General features: G+C 34.1%; 1 protein-coding gene across 1 annotated transcript; it reads left to right on the forward strand.

The window, feature by feature from the left end:
* The first annotated feature begins 415 nt into the window (after window positions 1–415).
* LOC148678323 (uncharacterized) lies at window positions 416–15011 on the forward strand. The gene is made up of 5 exons (XM_088598293.1): window positions 416–677; window positions 1430–1480; window positions 10331–10465; window positions 12548–12666; window positions 14528–15011. Exons 1-5 carry the CDS (start codon window positions 560–562, stop codon window positions 14558–14560), a joined length of 456 nt encoding a protein of 151 aa, XP_088454419.1. The 5' UTR covers window positions 416–559; the 3' UTR covers window positions 14561–15011.
* Window positions 15012–17122: the final 2111 nt, after the last annotated feature.

Genomic DNA, 17122 nt, shown 5'->3' on the forward strand with positions numbered 1-17122 from the left:
GGAAGAAACAATAAGAAGACAAATACAATGTTAGGATATACTGTATAGAGTAGAATTTAATTTACTGTTGTAGTTTTAGTATTTCAGGCTGATCACAAAACTTGTGTGTAAACATTGTGGACAATACATAGACCTAGAATAAAATCTGTTATCCGTGATAAACAACTATCCATTTAAAAAAAAAATTGGACTGCTTTTCAACAGTAATAGGGCTGTAATCCTTCTGCCAATTTAATAATAATTAACTTGAATTGAAGCATTCCTCTTGATGTGAGCAGCTCAGACAGGAAAGTACTTCTTATTTTTCCTTTGATGATGACGTTGGAAAGGTGGGCATCATCCATTAGGGTACACAGTGCCCATTTTCATGTTCTGTGACATAGGTCTTTTAACTGCTTTTTTCTTTCTAAGCTTTTAAAAGTTCTTTACTCACCCAGGATTTAAAACAGATTGAATTTAAAAGTAAACTAAGCTGCAGTCCTTGTTACATAAAAATCAAAACTGTGAAGAAAGAGAACGTTTGCACACAACTAATATTAATTAATCTACTCAATTAAACATGGTAAAACCTTTAACTTATTTTTGTGTCGCACTGACCGCTTTACTTGTGTCAGAAGCTGTAACAATATCCTTGGCTAACTTCAGAAAACAGAGGAATATTGACATAACAGGACCAGGTAAGATTGCATTGCATTTGATAATCATGTTACAAAATGTTTCATCCAATGGGAGACTAGTATTTCATTTAGTAGTTGCATGAAAATCACAACTTTTGTATATAAATATTATCTTAATATTCTATTTTTACCTGTGCATTATTAACAAAAAAAGGTTATTGTTAGAACTTAACAATTTGTTACAGTAATGTTGTCATATTACATTTTAAAAAATCTCAATAAAATTACTTGTCAATAAAATTGTTTTTTATTATTGTTTAAAAATAGTAATTCCTCTCACCATATAAAAAATGATTAACACATTTAGATCTTCATGTGATGGCATATATCTTGTAACAGTACAGATAGTATGGTATTATCTAAAATTCCAGTTTTCAATCTACAGTATTTACTTACTATGTACAATACTTTGCATTTTTGTACAATTTGTGTGGAATTACTCCTCAGTATTGTATTTTGTAAAACTGGCCAGTGTTTTCACATTTAAATGGAAACAATGAATTGTTAATTGTAATTATAATACTTTTTACCACTGAAAATTAAAATTGAAATGATTTAGATGCTAAAGTGGACTTTTAGCAGTCTATGCAGCTTCAAAAAAGCAGCAGTAAAAGGGTAGCAGTCAGGTAATTTTTCATCAGAACAGGTTTGGATTTGGGGTTTAGTAATACAGTATGTGTGTTCTGTTATTTTTAAATATTTGCATTTAAATGTTAAAAAAATAAAATGTATAATTTTACTGTGTACTCCAGTTTGCAGAAATGGAGATTGGTTGGTTATCATCGAAGGTATTCCAGAGTGTGGTAAGTACTCTGTATCTTTGTTAAATACTGTGAACATTAAAAAATTAAATATGTTAGTGAGAGTCAACCATACCACTAGGTACTGTACAATATGTCTTTTGAAGGCATTTTTACAATAGTTGAAACATTTTGGGTCTGGTCTATTACTTTTTAATGATGTCATTAATAAGGAAAGTGTGTCAATCTTAATATTTAAAGATTATCAATACTGGGATAAAGATGTGTACATATAAAACATATATATATATAGTGGAATTCATTTTGCTTCATTTTCATTTTTACATTACCATGTATTTTTTTAAATTCTGTCAAGCAGTTGCGTTTATGAGTAAATAGATCTGGGGATTGGAATTATTGATATCTGACTGTTCAATAGAAATTGAAATTTGAAAATTAGAGCTTTTAACAATGTAAAAATAGCAAGGCATAATGTTTTTAATGTGTTCTTCTGACTACTTCAAGATAATTGCTCATAATGTTAAGAATTTAGCAGTGCTCAAATGCAGCTATTAACCAATGAAATGCCCCAAATATCTTGCCAATATCAGAAATTGTTCAGTTTTTTTATGCCATAGTGAGTTTCTGATACCATGTTTCAGGCCATTTACATTCACTGGTTGCAATGTCAACTTCTGGTTAGCTTCTAATGCTATGGTCTCATTTTCAGGGTTAGAGATCACGACTTGGTGATTAATATTAAAATATGAAAGGAACGATGTTAATTATACAAGCCACCGATAAGAACAGATACGCTTTTGTTAAGTAATCTGGAAAATATAAGACACAAAGTTTATTAGTTTAATTCATGCTCCCTTCCATACACTTTGCATTTTTAATTATTCACCACATGTGGAGAACTAGATGACCTTGATTAGACTTAATGTATTTAAGGTATTTTGAGGAAATTTCAGCGTGGAATCCTCTGTGCTTGTGTGGCCAGAATGTTCTAATAACCAGTATGAAAGTGGGAAGTACTTGTCACCAAGACAGTCCACCAGGGTCCCTGTGAGGAGGCACAGAAAAAAAGTTAAATGAAATAGAGAAAGAAAACATTACCATACCACAGTGCAAGATTCAGCTCATGACAGTCTGGGGAGAGGGTAATAATAATTAATAATTGCTTGCATTTGTACAGCACTTTTCATCTGAAATTATACCAAAGCTTAAACAATATATACCATCCATAACTGAAGTATAGCACCCACCTGACAGCCATTGTGCCCCAGGAGACCTAATACAAAGCAAATCAATTGAACAAGAGAGAAATGATTTTCCTACAGTAGTTTGATTATTAAAGCGGGAATCTGGAAGACCAAGTTATTAAAGCCCAAGTTAGAAATTAGCCAGGAGACCAGGGTCAACAGCTCTATCTATACTAAGAGAATCATAGGATCTTTAATGATCAAGCAGTCATGGCATAACTTTAATATTTTATCTAAAGGATAACACCTTCTCCATTTGATCCAGTTTGGAATTTTAGTTACAGTATCAGTACCCCCACCTACTAGTCCGATATGTCAGCATCAATGCCATTGGGTGCTTCTCCAAATGTCAGATCAATTGCAGTGAGCAGAGGACCCAATGGAAATCAAGATGGAGAAATAGCCCATTTATGAGCAGCATTCAGTTTTGGCGAGAAGCAGATCTTACAGTTTTGTCTTCACCTATTGGGAAGCCAAAATAGATGCCTACTACATCCCCCATTCACACAGTATACTATCCCCAGCAAATCTATGGAAGTTCACAATATTGTGAAATGTGTTTGAATGTATTGCATCCAATTCTTGTTGATGGTGACATTTAGATGGAAATAAACATAATATGGGTAGTGGCATGCATCTGCATCTGACTACCATAGCTGATTGTATTTCTAGAATCACATCTATCAATTACAATTGATGCAAGTGGGGAGCCTAACAAGTTACCTGTGAGATGTTAAATCACTTTAGAAGAAAATGATGGAGGAGATCTACCTTGTAACTGATGCTGGAAAGAAGATGGCTAAAAGTCAAGGCTTGGGGAAAAACACCAGAACACAAATTCTTGTTGTCCCACATCCATGATCCTTGATACTTGGACATGACTTTTTAGGACAGAACCAAAGCTGACAATGGGAACCATGAAGTTTCTCAGAGAATTTACTATTTTGCTGGTGAAGAGAGAGGAACTGAAGAAGTCAGGCAGTCAGAGTAGCAGAATATCAGTACAACCTCAAAGGCATTGTCCAAAGTGTCTAGCACACTTCCAACCTAGGAAACCCAACTTGATGGCAATCCATGGTCAGGCAAGGCCCATTTAAGGACAGAAGATAGTGACCCTGGGACACAGATCACTCACTTTTCTGGGAAACTAGGCTGTCTGTGTTCCCAACAGGTATGGGGGAATAGCATCACCATTCTACTGTACAGTGTGAAAACACTGCACACTGCAACTCTTCATTTCATACTTTATATGTACTGTAAGCATGACTGCATAACACTTTGAAATATCCTTTTGTCAAATTTGTAATCTCACTTTTCTTTGTTTCTGTCAATTAAATCTGAATTAAATTTTGATATACAGTACTTCTTTCAATTTATACTGTAATTTAATCTTAAAGGCTCTTACCATTCAGTTTAGAGATAATTTTCTTCATCCAGTTCAGAATTTCAGTCATTTTCAAATGTCACATTTCAGTGTCCACTACACTCCAGATAAAGTGGGGTTAACTAAACTAGCAGAAGAAATTAAAGTTGAACAGACCAGTTTAGACCCAAATTGATATTAGAGCAGAGAATCATGGTTAGTGCCTACATTCTTTCCAAAACTATCTTTGCATCTTTAATTACCTCACTTGTATTTTTTTCATCCACTTAGTGACCCAACACTATCTTGCTTAGCTTCAGATAGCTGACAAGTTCAGGATTCAGTGGTACAAGTGGTAGATTTCTTGTACATCGGGTTCTATTGAGCACTATATTTAAACTGTTGTCTTAAATATACGACACCTGAGCGGCAGGGCACAAAAATCACCACACCTGCTATACAAAAAGACTGTTCTTCTGATACAGGGAGTTTTAACACTCTTAAAACTTCAGGCAAGTGACTTTGTATTTTTTGTACCATTCTTATAAAAATCATTGTTTGCTATTCTTCTCAAATCCACATCAATGGAAAGTAGGCCATAGAACATCTATGAACTATGCATTCATATATCTACCAATTCACTATACTCCAAATAGGATTTAAATCCCTATCTCAGTCATACATTTGAATGTGAAAGCTACAGTATAAAACCCCCAAAATTAAAATCCCACTATGCAAAGTAGTCTCTGCCAGTGGGAATACATTTAACAGTTCCAGTCTTCCACGCCTCCTCCACTTTGGCATTGTACCAACTCCTGTACCAGCTTGAGAGATGTGTACACAATATACTTAACTTTCTCCTGCATGTCATCCCCCTTTTTTACAAGTAAGTCCTCCAAAGCCTTCAGCAGAGTTAGAACTAAGCTTTTGCTGACTACACATTCCAGGAACCCAGAAAGACTGTTACATGATACAGAGCCCAGCACAAAATTGGAAAACCCAAAGGCATTTGATAGACTTTGTGCCACCACTTTTCAATTCACAGTAGGCAAGAAATACTGTAGCCCAGGCTTAAACATTGTGAAATGTGAACTCAAAGGTTCAACCTTCATTTCAAATAAGTATTTGTTAATCCATCCTTTTACAAGCACCGTGTGCCTTACTGTTATGAATAAGGATAAATAAATATTAAATACTGACTTACTCATTGTTCATACAAATGCTCTTTTCCAGAAACTACAGTATACGATAGAAAATGACTTGAAATAAATGATTAATTTTCATGCTGTATAAATGACAGGAGAATCTCCTGGATTTTATTTTGGTGTTTCTATTTTATGTGCTGCTTTTTTTCTAGCTTTTCAGTTTATCTGCAATATTGATAGAAGTCAAACTGGCTTTCTTAAAAAGAAAATTATCTGTAAAATAGCAGATTATGTTTAACACATATCAAACTCTTTAAAGTTAATTGAAAGATACAGCACATACTCCCAATCTTATAACATCTTCCAATCGATTTTTAGTTTATGATACCACAGCTCTTTCAATAGAGCTAAATTAAAATGTTTTAAGCAAATAATTGAGAATGTAACAAGTAGATAAATGGGCCAGTATTCATACAACAATTTGTACAGGAAAGTGATTTTCTAATTCTTCATATGTCAGAAAACATTTCTAGGTGCATCTGTCATGGTGGCCAAATAACTCTAATCCATCCCTGTGGGAGCTCTCTGTGAATGATTATTTCTACCAGTCTGCAAATTCTATGACCTCCATTGCCCATAGCCATATGGGGTATGCATCTGTTACTTAAAAGTGCTGTTTTGTGTTCAAGGCTGCCATCACTTCAAAAAGGAAAATGGGGAAAGGGGTTCCAGTTGGCAGCTAATCAGCATATTGGTAGAATTTTAACTGAAGAAACTTGAGTGAGGGCTGTTGAGTGAGGCAGGATGATATACTGTATGACACATTTCATGATAATATTCAAAATGGATCTTATACTGTATGTCTCAGAATAGTAATGTTTCTTGCAAAATCTAAAATTCCCCTTTTTTACTTGTGTGTTAATGTTGATAAAAGCAAATTCTGATGTGTCCTAATTTATAATTTTTATGATGTTTTTAAAAACTGGATTATTTTAGTAAAAGTCCTAAATAGTTGTGAGAAAATAAAATAATAAAATAAGCATAATGAAAAGAAAAACATCGACAAGAAAATAAATCTGTGATTGCTCATCAATAAATATAGAATAAATTATCAGGCAAATTCTATATAGAGTAGTATTTTTTTATATAGAATCGTCAGTTATTTTTGTTATTTCCTTCTAATTTGGAATTGTGTGTTTTTCACGTCTTCGATACAGCTACAAACACCTCAACCACACACTGAAGTACAATGTGGATGCAGACTTCTTCAAGCAAATTGTATACCACTTCTAGGGGAATCTCGATCACAATAGATAGTGACATGACCCAGGATCAAACCATTGGTTTGATTAATGTTACATATAAATTTCACACTTCTTGTGAACTAGCTTGCTTCATTTTTCACATCCTTTCCTCCATTCATGGAGAAAATACGAGTTTAAAATGTTTTAAAAACAGAAGCACTGATGGGCTTGTTGTACTATTCAGCCAGGTGAGGTACCCTAATGAGGCTTACTTTTTGAATTATGCCTCTTGTCTGCCTTAAATACGCTTCAAACAAATTACTGCACAAGCTTTCTTTAGACCTTTATAGGAATCATGTCAAAATTTGTGTATTGATATAGAATTTACAGAATTATCAATACTACCTAAAATATGTGTTGGATTTCCTACTGTATATGTAGTACTTATTATTTTTGGTTATATGAGCTCAACTAAAAATAAGATGGTTGTATGTCAAGGGAGTATTTTGAGAAATTAAGCCAAATCCCCTGCTACTATTTATTTACGAATATATAAAAATGAGACTTTCCGGAACTGAGAACTATGGAGCTACAGTGTATTTTCAATCATTTTAATGATGAGGGTGGATGATACCCTAATCAGAGAGTCTGCTGGAAGTATTGTGATACGCCATTCTGAGGCACATCTCAAACATTGTTACTTTATATACTGTACATTAATGACTACAGGTTTTGTTTAATATTTTAAGAAAATAAAATCTTTTTTTGGTTCAGATTTTGTGTTGCAAATATTGGGGCAGCATAGAGATTTACGGCCTGTATAATATTTATAGACAGGTACCCAGGCTGGAACCCCGAAGCTGTGAGGCGTTTGTAAGTTCTCCTTGTGTTTGCACTGTTTGTTTGTGGGTACTGTAATTCCATCACATCCCCTAAAGGCATGCACAACTGAATCGATTAGATATATTTATATTGTCTCTACCAAAGTTGATTCCACAAACCCATTAAGGAAGAAGTCTGAGTGCCCCACTTCTTCACTGTTTTTCTCTCATGTCTTCTACTGCCCTAAATTTAAGAGAGATCCAGCTCGGAATCTAACAAGATTAATTATAGAATGTCATTTATTTACTTATTTCATGTATTAATTCCAAGGAAATGTACATTCTTACCTGTTTGTGTGCTGTGTGTTTTAAATTAAGAGTGAAATATCTTACTCAAAGGCACACTGGGCCTGGAGCTCACAATCTTCTAGTTACAAGTGCATGTAATAAATAAACTCAAAAGGTTTATTTATTACATGTTTTCATGTTCAAATTCATATGTTTATGCTTCATTTTTTACACCAATGTTAAAGTTCTTGTATATTTTAGAAAAGTAGGTACTAATTACTAGTAGTATTCTATGAAATAACTTTGTAATTTGTTTCTAATAATGCAAATGTATGCAAATGTATGTATTTATAGAGATATTCAACATATAATCAATGCGTTTATTTCTTCAAATTATTACTAAAATAAACAAAAGCTTTAAGGCATTTTTTTTGTATTGCTACTGCTGTAAGCGTACCACAGTCTATAGCCAGAGACAATCACATTTACCAAGCTCTGCAGTTTAAGTATGCCTTAAGCATGCACAGTCTGACAATATGACAGATGAATCTCACATTCTTATGTAGAACAAGATTACAGCTGCCACAGTTTTATCAAAGAAGGAATTTCCCACAATTCTCTTCTCTGAAAATGGAAAGATCAAGCAATGGTTTCAGTGTTACCACTAGGGGTAAGATAGAACCATTCAACAATAAAGTCATGTAGCATACCTAGATAATCTTAAACTCTCAGGAGTCACATTCCATATCACCTCTTGACTCCTCAATTGTTTATCAGAGAATTATGTCAGCAGTACTGGATATAGGTTTTCTAGAGATGTTTGCACCCTACCATTCAACAACAGACTCTATGCTTTATTAAGTTCTTTGGTCACATTTCTAACAAGCAGAGATTACATATCTTCATTTTAATCTGCAGTGCTGTCTCTTGATAACCATTTTAGATATTAATCCTGAATGAACCAGACCACAGAGTGAACAAAATTCTATTCCCAGGGTTCAGATGTTTATTATGAAGCACTTGTGTTATAGTGTTATAGTACAATAAAGTTCAAGTTCAAGTTCAAGTTCAAGTGGTATAAATTAGAACAGACCCTATAGGGTTTACATCTAATACTAAAGAGGGTTTACATTTAATACTAGAGAAAAACCCAGTTTAAATTTATTGTTTATTAGATTTGTACATTAGAAAAATGTACAAATGCAGAATTTGTGAGACACATTTAGTTTAAGTTTTAAGAGCTGTGTGGAGGAGGTAATAAACAATGAAAGCTAATAAGAAACAAGTATCAGAAAATCTGACCATTTTAATAGATACAGTATAGGAGCCAGAAGGTACCTCTGTCATGCATTCCCACAGTTTGGGAAGAAATTTAACGGTTGCATTTTAATTATGTCATGTTATTCATGGTAATCTATTATACATTTTATTTCACATGCATGTACAGTGGTATCAGATTAAACATGTTGTTATGACCTGTTGTAAACATTATATGACCATCTTGTCATATAATAAAGACACATGCATTTGACACTTTTGGTTTGCACCACAAATCACACACATACAGTACCCACCAAAAATACTGGATCATGAAAATCAAAATTAATATTTTTGCTTTATAGTAAAACATTTGCCCAAAATAAAACATATATTATATCTGAATATTCACACATACTGTATTTCAATATTCATACATTTGTCATATTTATCTCATGACTACAAGTACAAAATACTTGACTTAAAGCAAAAATGATTTTTGACTTTGCTGTTTCAACTATGAGAAAATATTTCTTTCAGTAGGTACTACATTATATCCATAATCCAATGCTGTTGGATTGTGAAACTCTGAAATTTGATGTTTTCACTACTGGCTTTCACTATTCTTGGATATTACTCTGCCTACAGTATATATCTGTTCAGCAAACTGGACATTAGAATATCATTGGTAATATTGTCTGCTTTCCTGTCATTATTTATGTCACAAAGAAATGTAATAATAATAATAAACTTTATTTTATATATCACCTTTAAAGGTGGCTTCTCAAAGCGCTTTACAGAATGACCACAACAATAAATAGAAAGAATACACAAGATAAAACACAATTACAATATACAGAGGAGACCATGGATGGTGGTACTAAGAAATGCAGAGGGGTGAAGAATGGAACCAGTTAAGTAAAAGTTCTTCTAAAGAATGGATTTGAAGGAGTTTAGAGAATGTGACTCTCTGATATCCTTGGGCAGAGAGTTCCAGAGTTTGGGGGCATAACAGGAGAAGGCCCTGTCACCCATACAATGTAGACTGGCTTCAGTCATTTGACCAATTTGAAAAAGACAATTGGTCAGTTGATGATTGTAAGACAACAGGAAACAAAAGCTTCCAGCTGGTTATGTTACAGTGACAACTTGCCCTCTCTGTTTCCCTTTTTTATAAAATAAATTTCTTTCTGTTACTTTGTCTAGATAAACAGCTGGTTAGTATCCTGTAAAAGTAACAGTAGCTTGAATAAGTAATGTAATTTAATTTACATCTTCTAAGTCTTCTTAAAAGCAATAGCCTTAATTACAAAGCCTAGTTCATTTTATTTTAAAGAATGAGTAGAACTTATATTTACATATCTCTCAATAGCTACCTATCTCCATAATCACTTTGCCATAAAGTCATACAAATTACTAAAATAGTTGTGCCAGTTATTGAACGTATCCATGGCACTTCTGAACATTCTGCAGATGGGCTTCTTGCACTATTTATTACTTTTAAGTGTCTTGTTTGTTCTTGATCCACAGTTCGTCCTTTATGGAACACAAAGTTTGACCACAGCCACTGCAAGAGGGTGGTTGATGGCTGGGTGACGTGTGCATGTAGCCCAGGGTACCAGCTGGCAGCTGTGGAGAATGGAATGGACACATGTGTGAACACAGGTACTAGACCAATTTTCTTAATTTAAAATATTATCCAGTACAAGTTAAACTAGCACTTTGGGGAATGAATGGTACTGTATAATTACATGGTTCTCAGATGGTAATTTTTGCTTGAAATGTGTGTAAACTCCTCGGCAGATGGGTTACATACATTAAGCATTGACAAGCCCAAGATCAGATGAAAATTGGCACAGATTAATAGATTTAGCACTCTACAAAGGACCCTGTTGTGTATAAGATCTATCAAAAGTTGAACCAAATAGAGAATTCATAATTAAATAATATTGAGAGAAATCCAACAGTATTTCAGTGAAGCAAATAAAACTGATGACAAATCATCAGGGCATAAACTGAAATAAAAAGCATTTTTAAAAACTGCTAAACATTCCTTCTCCATTACCCATTATAGACAGAACAGAAGGTTAACAATTATAGTGCTATTGTAATGCAGCTGCACTAACCTGATACATCCTAAAAGCACAAAGGACTATCTACACGGCACAATCAAGGAAGCAAACCAGGTTCAGAAGCGTCAAAGCAGGCCAGGTCTTAACAAGAGAGAATGCATGCAAGCCACAGAGAGTGATCCAGAGATATACTGTAGTCAGAACAAAGTGTAGAATGAGAACGTAGAACACAATCAAGGCAGCTCAAGAGAAAGGACCTCTGAAACTAAAGAATTAATTCTATGACTAAGTGAAGAGGTACTGTCGAGGGGAGTCTTAAAGTAAATACCCTCCTTGTTAAAGGTAAGCAATGGATTAATTGCACACAGGTGGAATTGATCTCTGCCAATGTTGTATTATCACAGAAACCAGCTGATTGACAGCTTGACCAGTTGCAATAGTGTCACAGTCGTGCAATCCGGTGTTCCCACAGGAGTGGATATGACAGCTATAGAATTAAAGTACTGTACCTCATGTTTTAGAATAGGAATTACAATCATATTTAGTTTATTAAATCTGAGAATATCCTGTTAAAATGAGATTGCTGTATCTATGATAAAGACTTTGAACCACTCTATAATAGAGGAAGTAAAAAATGAGGAAAGTATCACCTAATTACAAGACCCAGTGCATATCCACGCTTTCACTGCAAAATGGCACAGGAAGAGAGAGATGTACTGTAACATCATCTGGAAAAGCAAAAAGGATCATGTTGACTGAGCCTCCCAGCAGGTTCTCTGGACAGTACTGTAAGTCAGGCAAGTTTGGTACTGACTTCAGAGAAACTTTGCATATGGCTGCCATTGGTTGCAAAGAATCCAGAAAGAAACTGAGATGATGACTATCATCTTCTATTATGTAGAATTGTTGACCTATACAGTGGAAAAGTGTGAAAAGTACCATATAGGGTTTCACTCTTCCTAAGAGCTGCCGTAAATACCATCAGATCTGTTAATCTCAACTAAAGTTGATAAAAAAGAGATGAAACCAAGAATTCAGTATGGAAGCTTTTGCAAATAGTGGGAAGGACTATTACCTCTGAGCCCCACAGGCAACCCTACAAGTTGGATTTATACTCACATTAGCAACATAATTCCTTGGAAGAAAAATTGGAAAATGTAGTATATCTAGCTTTTTTTGAGTAACATAACTGGTTATCTTTATATATTGCTAAGGTACATTGTGTTTTATTTTTATTTTCAGTTGTGTTTTACTTTCTGCTAAAAAAATATTTTAGATAATTGTGAGTTAAATTTTCCAAAAAGGGAAAGAACCACTTTGAAAAATGCTATATAAAACCTGATTTATGTGACTATTTACAGTTAATTTGATTATGGGTCAACAAATTGATTATGGCATGTTTAATATAAATCACCTAAAGACTAAAATTTCAAGCTCAAAACATGTTTAAAAAAACTTTGTGATCCATCCTTACTTGGCTCTTTTGAAAAGTGTGCTGAAAAACATCTGAAATTACAAAAAAATACATATATTCTGTTTCTTTCTTTATTATATGTAATAACAGTTTACCTAATGAAGGGTTATAGTCGCTATGTATTTTTACATTAACGATGGTATTTCACATTGTTATTGGAATTATATTTGTTTTATTTTCTGTTACCTTTTTCTTGGAAAGATGTCATCCATGAAAGTGGTTACTGCAGCCTTAAACCCTGCCCTGAAGGATATGAGTGTAGAGATATTGAACATTACAGATTTGACTGCATAAAGGGAAAGCTTACAGTTCCAAACTGGGTAAGCAGACACCAAAGGTAAAATGTGTACATTAAGCTACAGTGAGGTCTTTAGTATTTGAATGTGCAAACTGGGTTTCTGAGGTACAGAATTACATAGGTTTATATCTCTACAATTACATATCTTGACAGCAGTTTACCATGTATGGAGATATTGCAGTAATAATAATGATTGACTGTGTTATTCAAAATGATGGGAGTGTAATAATGAGTGAGGAGTGAGGAGGAGTCACCTTTAAACCAAGAGTGTCTTTGGTGAAGTTTAAGGACAGTCTTACTGCTTGATGGTGCATTTACAAACACTTTGATCAAAAAGTTTTTCCATTTCTACAAGACAAATGGAAATATCCTAAAAAAGATATGTTAGACTGCTTCATAGAATTATTGAAATGTGTTTTCGAGGTAACAAAGGGAAATAAAGAGCATGTATTTATGATTGCAAATAAGAAGCACTTCTGCATCCAAAGAATATTGGATATTGGATATCTTAAGTAAAATAAGCAAGATGGACCCTTGTTGGTATAATTCTGAATATGCTCTTATATTCTTCCAATTTCTGTAATGCTAAATGAGAACTTACTGTACATTTTTTAGTGCTTTTTATGCCTCTTTTTAGACACTTTCTCAAAAAGTTATATTGGAATATTCAAAATTGTTTTGCATACACATTTTAAGTCTGTGTATCATATCATATACAGTAACTTAATATAAATGCTGCTAGCTGTATTTTCTCTGACCACTAAATGGAATGCATCTTCTCCAGATTTGGATATGATTGCCATTAAAGTTAATTTTATATTATGTTTAGATTATTCTGTCTTAATTCAATAGAGAGAAAAGTTGCAGAATCTTATTTCCAAAATGGCATGTATCTCTTGCATAACCAGGAACATGGAAGATTTAATTAGATTAAAACATTACAAATTTTATGGATTTGTATAGTTATAGAGTGCAGTATCAGGATTTTGCAGTAAAAATATCAAGTGCTCTCATTTAAATTTTACAATGATTCATTGCCATGAGGATGATGAACAATTGCATATGAAATCCCAATGGAACTGTAACATTTATGCTTGGAAGGGAAACAAAATGACACTTCATGTTTTTTTAACAGTAACTGTGGTGTCTTATTCTATTGCAAAAATAAATGTGAGTATATTCAAAGAAGAACATAATTTTATTATGCACATAACGTTTTATATCAAAGACATACATATCAATTTAATATATTAATATATATTATTTCTTTATATAAGGTCTTTTATGTATACACTGTTCACTTTGAGAATCTGTGCTAATAGTGCTTTGAAAAACTATATAGTGCAACCTAGAATTCTTCTAAATGCCCACAACTGTTGAAAAATCTCATCGGAGAACTGACATGGGTAGAGCATAAAAAATAAACTCACATTCCTTTTTCCAGTTAACACTCCACTTGTTGGAGCAGTTCCAAAAAAAAAACACCTTTATGAGTCTTCTTGAAGACCTTAGTCATACATAAGAACATACAATCGCAAAAGTCCTTGAGATAACTTTCATTGCAGCTAGTAAGAACAAAAGTTAAAGTGCACTTAGCACGAGTCGACATTTTACTTGTAATGGACTAGGTATGAGCACAGATAAAACGTTGCGTAGAGAATGGATATTTTATGAACACATTGAACACATTAAAACTGTTGTGTCTTTTTTTTTTAATTAGCACCAAGGGATTTATAATATAATAAATAATGTATTGTAGAATATTTTAACACTTAATCTGCATTCTAATGAAACTTTCTTCTGAATTATCTGTACATATATGTGGGCTCCTTTGCATCATTACAACTATACCACATCATAATTATACTTTTTTTTTTCTGCAGTATGCACCAATCAGCAGCATGAACCGCAAATGAAATTGAAATAACCATCAGAATGGATTCCAGAACTCAGCTGACTTCAATCTCCTCATCATTTCTGTGTACTGCTTTAATTATACTGTAGTTCTTTATTATTATAGACCCTACATGGATTTTTAGTTTTTTATCTTCATGGCCTTTTAATTCATTCTCAAGGCATGTCCGTTTTGTTCTGAGCTCGCATGTGAGTTGTTTTATATTTAAGCGATTTAATGTTTACTTCTGCTATCACCAGGGTTATAGTTAAATGTATTGTTAATTATATGCTTGCTATCTAGTTTATTGCTATGATCAAAAATATGCTGAAATCCATATAGTACTGTATATACAGTACAGTGCATCTGTAATCTATTCAGTGTATGTACTGTATGCACATACAGTATAAAAATATGAAAGTGATTGATTAGAAAAAAGGCAGATGCCAATAAAAACTAAATTTACTATACTACTTACATGTACAGTATGTCTTTAATTTTCAGTATCTACTGTCTTTCTATAAGTGTATTTTTCTGAATTGACTTGTACATTTTGAGTACATAACCAAACAGATCCTCTCCTTTCTAAGATGACCCTCACATCCCTCTTTATTGAAATGGTAGGAATTTAATATATAGTGATAAACAGTTTATAGTCTTCCTGTACAGAAACAGTGGAGTGGAGAGCAACAGAGGTTAGCATGTGAATGTGTAAAGAATATGTCCTTACAGAATCAGGTGAGTTTTTGTTCAGTCTATTAGAATAACCAAGGCATTAAAAACAATACATCTGAAAAATAAATATTAAGTAATAAGTGTTTTATAGAATAAATATATTAATATTCATTTTAAACTATTATTATCAAAATATTTTAGTAGACATATAATTTTTTTAATTAATTGGACACATTAATCATACTGATGAACATATGGTGAAAGACAGGTTATTTATGTATGGATTTGTTTGAAAGTGATGCAATATGTACTGATGGAAAAAAGAAACGCAACACCTCCTCCTCCACACTCTGGCCCTCCCATCAACGTGGAACAGGCTGAAGAGTGACTCATCCGTGAAGAGGACCTGATGCCACTGCTGATGAGTCCATCACAGCCTCTGTCTGTCTAGGGAGGTGTGAACGCAGGGCCTGTGACAGGTGCTCTAAGGCCAGCAGCATGGAGCCTCACTGTCCTGTCACTGATGCAGGCATTGTGTCTGCCAGCAGTTTCAGCAGCAGTGCGGGTGGCAGATCTGAAACGATCTCTTGGATGGACCAGTCTGATGTGTCGGTCCTGCTTTGGTGTGGTTACTGGAGGGCGACTGGATCTTGGACGGTCATCTGTCTTGCCAGTCTGCTGAAACCGTCTCTGCAGTCGGGACACAGTGGAGCAGCTTACTCCATAGTGTCTGGCAACGCTGGCACATAACATGCCTGCCAGCAGCATGCCAATGGCCCTCTCCCTTGCTCCTGGTGACATTCGAAGCATTATGGAATGCAGAGAAAACTGACTAAGTGTGGCCTTTTTCTTGCAGTGACCTAAGCTTTGAATTAAGGCCTTTTTAAAGGTGACCTGATCAGGCATTGTTCCACCTGGACCTCATTGGGTAAAAGTGCACCTAATGAGCTTCGTGTGATTCGCAAGTTGCAATGCCTCACTGCACAAGCTGTATTGCTGGTCAGAGGGCTTAAAATAAATGGACATCTTTTTGTTCAGTACATACAGTAAGCTATAACTATAGTATTCTCATTCCAGAAAATGTTGCGTTTCTTTTTTCCATCAGTATATATATGGGATCAAATGTAATAATCCAAAGAAAGACATATTTTATAACCCTCACCTAAGAACTAAACAGACCCACAATAAGCTCTTTCACAGAAAACATTTTTGACCAATTATGAATATCAAGTTAGTAGTAGTACCTCTACTACAAGTGAACCTTGTTATATTCAGATCAAATAATAGTCCAGTAGTGAATTTAGGTGAGTAAACTGGACTGATGAACTCTAGCTGCCTGCTGTGGGTTTCAGTTCTGCTCAAAGCTCTTTGGTATTTATTGTAACCGAGACAAGGCATGAAGTAGTTCAAGTAGGTCGCTGCGTCAGCATGCGCAGGCTGCAAAGGAACAAGTAAAGGTTTATTCCATGCTGAAAAGATAAGAAAGGCATGAAGGCATGAAGTATTTGCCTTTAAATCATGAGCAGGCATAGATTCTTAAATAATCCAATATCTGGATATTGCGTGTGCATATTATTTGATTGTAATATATGCACATCTTCTACCAGCCCATGTTTTAGACACCCAGGCTACACACGTTAATCACATTGAAGGTCAATAGGTGCAAAGTAAAAAGCACATATGGTTTTGGCTTTTAACGCTTGGTTATATAATTGCTAGGCCATTGACAGGAATGAACTGCATTTCGGTCACAGTGTGAAACATTTTGAATTTCTTTGGAAACTGAATATACTGTTTATATATAACAAATATATAACATGTTAAATCTGTGGATCACTGGATGGATATATTGTTGATAAGAGGTAAATCGTAGTGCAAGCTATCTACCCATCTCTCCATTGTCCATCCT

Source organism: Lepisosteus platostomus, chromosome 1 (genome assembly GCF_059453375.1).
Source record: "Lepisosteus platostomus isolate fLepPlt1 chromosome 1, fLepPlt1.hap1, whole genome shotgun sequence".
NCBI lineage: Eukaryota > Metazoa > Chordata > Actinopteri > Semionotiformes > Lepisosteidae > Lepisosteus > Lepisosteus platostomus.

Coding starts and splice junctions, on each gene's coding strand:
- LOC148678323 (XM_088598293.1), top strand. CDS start 560: ATGGTAAAACCTTTAACTTATTTTTGTGTCGCACTGACCGCTTTACTT. Junction 678..1,429: donor TATTGACATAACAGGACCAG/GTAAGATTGCAT, acceptor TGTGTACTCCAG/TTTGCAGAAATGGAGATTGG. Junction 1,481..10,330: donor CGAAGGTATTCCAGAGTGTG/GTAAGTACTCTG, acceptor CTTGATCCACAG/TTCGTCCTTTATGGAACACA.